Source organism: Panthera uncia (assembly GCF_023721935.1).
Source record: "Panthera uncia isolate 11264 chromosome A1 unlocalized genomic scaffold, Puncia_PCG_1.0 HiC_scaffold_17, whole genome shotgun sequence".
In the NCBI taxonomy this organism is placed as follows: Eukaryota; Metazoa; Chordata; class Mammalia; order Carnivora; family Felidae; genus Panthera; species Panthera uncia.
The window spans coordinates 39,329,844-39,335,983 of NW_026057577.1; the positions used below are offsets into that span (position 1 = coordinate 39,329,844).

The 6,140-nt window shown below is 35.6% G+C and overlaps 1 protein-coding gene across 1 annotated transcript; it reads left to right on the plus strand.

Annotated features, from left to right (window-relative positions):
• The first annotated feature begins 3,062 nt into the window (after positions 1 to 3,062).
• On the plus strand, positions 3,063 to 5,184 carry LOC125935140 (ATP synthase subunit f, mitochondrial-like). The gene is given in 2 exon segments (XM_049648838.1): positions 3,063 to 3,262; positions 3,264 to 5,184. Coding segments are annotated over 2 exon segments (240 nt in total). The 5' UTR covers positions 3,063 to 3,152; the 3' UTR covers positions 3,394 to 5,184.
• The last annotated feature ends 956 nt before the right edge of the window (positions 5,185 to 6,140 follow it).

Below are 6,140 nucleotides of genomic sequence, written 5' to 3' on the forward strand. Positions count from 1 at the left end.
GCTCTGTTCTTCCTTCAGACCTGAGGTTGTGCCATTCTTGGGACTATTTTTCCTCAGATCCATTCCCCACCCTTCCCCTGCTTGGCTCTGTGATGCTAACCCCTACAGGTTCCCTGTCTCGGTTCCCGGGTTTCCAGGTCAGCTGACATTTGAGCTGCATTCTGACCCTGGGGGGTTCAGGCAGGACATAGGAGGTGGGAAGTGGGAAAAGCCTGAGTATAGCCTCCTCACCCTTCTACTTGGGAGAAGTCCCCAGAAATATCACATCTGAAACTCCATGTCCTGCTGGATAGGTCTGCATTGGTTCCAGCCTTTGCCAGGCGACTCCAGTGGCAGTGGTTACACCACCTCTTTTTTTTTGCTCTTCAGCTGAAGTTGCTAATGGCTTCCTGCTTTATCCATTCCAGGTTGCCTCACCATCACCTCTTTGACTGTTTAGATCTTCTATCATCTATTGAATCAATTCTGTGCATTATAGCCTCTCTGTTCCAAATGTTAAAGTCATTTATGTTTTCTGGTTGGTTCTTGATTAACATAATGTTAACTGACATCTCTATGAAGATTATCTTGATTTCCTGCTATTTTTTGAGCCCCGTGTTTTTTTTTTCAACTAAAATAGTTGCACTTTGTGAAACTTTCTGTTTTCCTTTTTTGTTTCACCTAAGTCTGTAAGAATAGACTAGATTGCTCACCTACAATAATAGATAATCCCAAATTTCAGAGGCTTATATCCACAACATTTTAATTTGTTCTCACACTGTTTGATCATCTTGAGTTGCTTAGAGTTCTCTTCATGTTGTGTGAATTCTGTGACCAGGAACTGGTGGAATAATCTTTATCTTGAGCATTTCTGATCATCATGTCATATGCAAAAAGAGAACTCAGTGAATCATAGGCTAGCTTTTAAAACTTTCCCATGAAAGTGATGTACATCATTTATAGTCCTGTTTCATTGGCCAAACCAAGTCACATGACTATGCTTGACTCATTTAGGAAACATAATGTCATTTACCACATTACTTGGCCACTTCAGAATAGCTGCCACCTGAGATACTTCATTCTACTTGAAATTTTCTGCTCTGTTGGATTATCTTTCCTTCCACCACTAGTGTTCTTCTTACTCTCTGCCCATTATTTTCAGTTTCTTTAAATAGCCATTATTATCCTGATTCCTCTGAATATTTATTCCTCTTCTCTTTTCACTTTGTGTATGGCTTTCATTGAGAGTCTCATGCATTCCCACAGCTGCCAATATAATTTCCATGTTAGGAGCTCTAAAATCTATAGCTATATTCCATATCTCTCTTTTGAGGAAAAGAGATGGTTACCTATTAGACACTTCCACCAGAAGTCCTTTTTTATGTTCACCTGAATTCACCTCCACCTGAACTCATTATCACTCAAAACATGCTACCATATTCTAATTTCCTGTCTCAGTATATAGTACAACTATTTTCCTGATTGCCTAAGTCAGAAAGTTGAGAATCATTGTCAGTATGCCTTTTTCTCAACCTTACTTTCTAATCTCTAAGAAAGTTCTGTTTATTATAAAACTTTTCTACATCTGTACATACATTTTTCATCATTGTTCCTGTTACTTATTTTCCCCAAACCTTGTCATTTCTCACCATACTACTGTGTTAGTCTCCCAAATGTCCTCTGTATTCCCAGAGCTGATCCCTTCCAATCCATTAGCCACACAGCAGAAAAGGTGGTTTCTTACCTCTCCCCACCCCGACCACTGCTTCAGACTTTTTGATAGTGTTTCATTGCTGATTGAAAAAAACATCAGATGCTATTCTAAACCAGCAGATATATTCATAACACATATTTCAACAGTCTTATTTTCATACTTATTTCTAAGTGTCCTTTCTAGATTCTGAAGTCAAATGGAGGGGAACTCAAACTTATTTATGTTGATAATCCTTAGCACATAGCACAGAGCCTGAATATAGTCTGTGTTGGGCTTGGTTTATTGAATGGGTAGATTTTCTGTTAGGTTTTATCTGGTTGGGGTGACCCTTTTGTTCTCTTGCATCATTCATATTATTAAGCTATTCATTGCTCTCATTCCAAGCTTGGTGCATTTGGCATATTTGAGAAGGATGACTCTCTATGCTTTCATTCAATCTGCTAAATAGAGAAAACTGAGTAATAGATTTAATATGGCAATCTTTGGGGAGTGGAGGTTTTTCTGGGAGTCTATCAAAAAGAGGATTGAATTAATAAGGAATCCAAGGACAGACCATGAGAAACTAGGCAGAAACTGATGATAAACATTATGGCAGAAATTGTTGATAAACTTACTATGAATGTAACAACACCAAATGCTGATGAGGTTGTAGAAAAATTGGATCACTCATAATTGCTGGTGTGAATGCAAAATAGTGTAACTTACTCTGGGAAAATCATTTGACAGTTTCTTGAAAAACTAAACATACATCCACCATATGACTCACTAATTGTACTGCTGGGCATTTATCTGGAGAAATGAAACATGTTTATGCAAGAACTTATTACAAACATTCATAGAAGTTTTATTTGTAGTAACCAAAACCTGCAAATAACCCCATTGCCCTTAAGTGGATGAATGGTTAAACCAACTGTTATACATCTATAGGATGGAGTACTATAAAAAAGAATAAACAATTGATCTACACAAGCTGGAAGAATCTTTAGAGAATTATGCTAAGTGAATAAAAGCCAACCCAAAAACTGAAATACTGTATAATTCCATTTACATAGCATTCTCAAAATGACAGAATTCTACAAATTGATAAGAGATTTCTAGGGGTTAGGAGTGGGTAGGAGTAAGAGGGAAGTGCATGTGATATATAAGGGCTATGAGAGATCCTTGTGGTAATGGAAATGTTTTGTTTCTTGTATGTACCAATGTCAAAATAAAAAAGTATAATTAAAAACATTGGGAAGACAAACAATGTGGAAATAGATATTATATAAAATTTAATATAAATTACATATAACTATAATCATATAATTATGTAAATAATTATATGTATGTAAATAATTATATGTATGTATACCTGTAACTTTCATTCCTTTAGTCCATAAATCTCCCAAATTAGAGGAAACCACTAACAACTTTATGTGATTTTTCAAGACGTTTTCTGCACTTTTAAAAATAAGTATATATGGACACCCAGGATTCCAAGATGGTGTCTGTCATACCAGTGAAGGAGAAGTTGATGGATGTCATACTAGGAGAGCTGCCAAGCTGAATACTGTTGGGGGATTTCATTCCTAAAGCATGGCTGGAATGTTTCAAAGGAAGGAATCCCTGGGATTTCTATGGTGCTGACAGCGTATGTGCTTTTCAACTACTTTCTTTCATACAAGGAACTCAAACCCAAGTGGCTACACAAGTACCACTGACTGAAGAGGGCCCAGTGTTTAGGATGCATTCTGTATTCCTGACCAGGACCTTTGCCTCACACCCCTGAATCCTTTTTTTTTTTTTTAATTAAAAAAAAATTTTTAACGTTTATTTATTTTTGAGATACAGAGAGAGAGACAGAGCACAAGCAGAGGAGGGGCAGCGAGAGAGGGAGACACAGAATCTGAAGCAGACTCCAGGATCTGAGCTGTCAGCACAGAGCCCAATGTGGGACTTGAACCCAGGAACCATGCATGAGATCTTGACCTGAGCCGAAATCAGACACTCAACTGAGTGAGCCATTCAGGTGCACAACCCCCTGAATCCTTTAATTGAGAATGAACACCCACTAGGGATACCTGGGTGGCTCAGTCGGTTAAGCATCTGACTTCAGCTCAGGTCATGATATCCAAATTGGTGAGTTTGAGCCCTGCAGGGGGCTCTGTGCTGATAGCTCAGAGCCTGGAACCTGCTTCCAATTCTGTATCTCCCTCTCTTTCTGCCCCTCCCCCACTCAGGCTGTTTCTCTCTCTCTCTCTCTCTCTCTCTCTCTCTCTCTCTCTCTATCAAAAATAAACATTAAAAAATTTAAAAGAAAAAAAACCTCAATAAAAGATGATTAGTGCATGGAAAATAAATTAAAAATAAAGAAATAAAAAGCACATATAAATGAATCATACTTAAATTTTGATTTATGCAAATATTTAAATTATTTTTAGTAATATTTATTTCTTATTATAATGAGTAGTATGGTAAACGTCCATTTATTTGCATTCATGTCTGTATCGCTTCACAAAAGTCTTGAAACTGGAAGTGCAGTGCCAAGAGTTATACGATGTTTAAAATTTTGAAAGCTAGTAACAAATTCCCATTGGAAACAGTAGTGGGGATCTGAAGTGATTGAGTCTAGAGAAGTTCCATTCCCAAAGATGAGATTAGGGGCCCAAGACAATGGCTAGGGTATACTCATTCTACTTGAGAAAGCAATGCATTCCGTTTTACCATGTTTTGGAGGGTCAGGAGGTGCAAAATCATTTTTTTCTGGCCTTCATAGTTAAGTTAGCTCATACAAACATATAAGTCAGTAAAATTTATTTGCTGCATTTTCTAAAAATTTTATGTATGTATGTGTGTATGTATGTATGTATGTATGTATTTATAATTTTAGAAAGGACCCAGTTGAAAAGCTCTCAGGTTTTAAGCAAGTTAAAAACAGCAGGGGGCGCTCATAGGTTGTCAGCAACACCAAGGAAGATTTTTTTTTTTTTTTTTTTGTACGTATATGCTCAAGATATATAATAAGAAATTTCAGCAGCTTCGATTGTATTAAAATTTTCACCAGGAGAAACAAATAGACAAAAATTACCTGATGCTCCTTCATTCTGTGCTCTTCTGGCTTCATTTTGAGCATTTTTTTTTTTTAATGCTTTTTTTTTTCCCTTTGCTCTGCTACTAGCTCAGTGTGTATCTTATCAAATAAGAATTTGTTTCCTGATCAGATGATGATAATGCCTAATGTGACTAATATGAATAATAATCATAGGCATAGTTACTGGCCATTGTGTTCTATGTATATATATTTCTTTAATTCAACAAATGATAATTAAATATTGATTGCAGTATCTTTGATAGAAGTTGAGCATTCTGTGATAAACAAAATGAACATGACCCACACCCCCAGAGATTTTTGCAGTGTAAAGAAAGACACAGAAACTTTGCAAGTAAAAAATGGTAAATAAATAATTATAAATTATGATAAGAACAATAAAGGAAAAAATAGAATTTTTAAAGAATAATAGAATTTTAAACAAAGGGTAGGAGACATTATTACTCTCAAGTTAGATTTCTAGTATCAGTCTAACTTGAAGTTCTAACACTACATTCTTCATCCACATTGGTAAGAAGAAGGTACTGATGTTATGAAAATCCAGAGATCTCCCTTATTTCCTTCCCACTTTACCTGGACTTAGAGGTATATCAGTAGATTTGGCTCATGCAAGTTAGTTTAGCACCCACATAAGCCAATGAAGAATATGAGACTGCCAAGTATTGTCCTCAGTGTATGAGACAGGGTTCTCAAATAAGTACTTCAAAGTCTATCTTATAATTCTAGAAAATTCAAACTAATCTGTAGTGTCAAAAAGCAAATCATTAGCTGACTGTGGATAGAATAGGGGATGATGAGAGGGAAGAATGAATTATTATAAGTGACAAGAGAAAACTTTTGGGGCTAACAGGTGTGTTCATTACCTTGATTGTAGGAATGGTTTTGTGGGTATATACATATGCCAAAACTTCAAGTTGTATATTTTCAATATGTGGAGTAATTATATATCAATTGTATCCCAATAAAGCTGTGAGGAGTTATTTATATACTGTGAGCTATAGACCTAAACTAATTTTTGTCAATAGTGTCAGTTTGGGTCAGTAAGAGAATTACTACATTTTGATGGTGTTATGACAGTATCTATTACAATATTTAAAAATTTGAAAAATGTCCTTTGATCTAGCCATTCAGTTTTTGTAAATCTTTTGTGAAGAAATAAATACATTAGTGCACAAGGTTATATGTATAAGGATGTTTATTGCAGCAGCCTCTAAAAAACACCCCCCCAAAATAGAAGCAATATGAATTATAAATGCCCCAACAATGGGGAAATTGTGATATCTTAAATTATGAGCTCTCAAGCAGAATTTTTTTAAAGATTTTTTTTTTTTTTTTAATTTTTTTTTCAACATTTTTTAT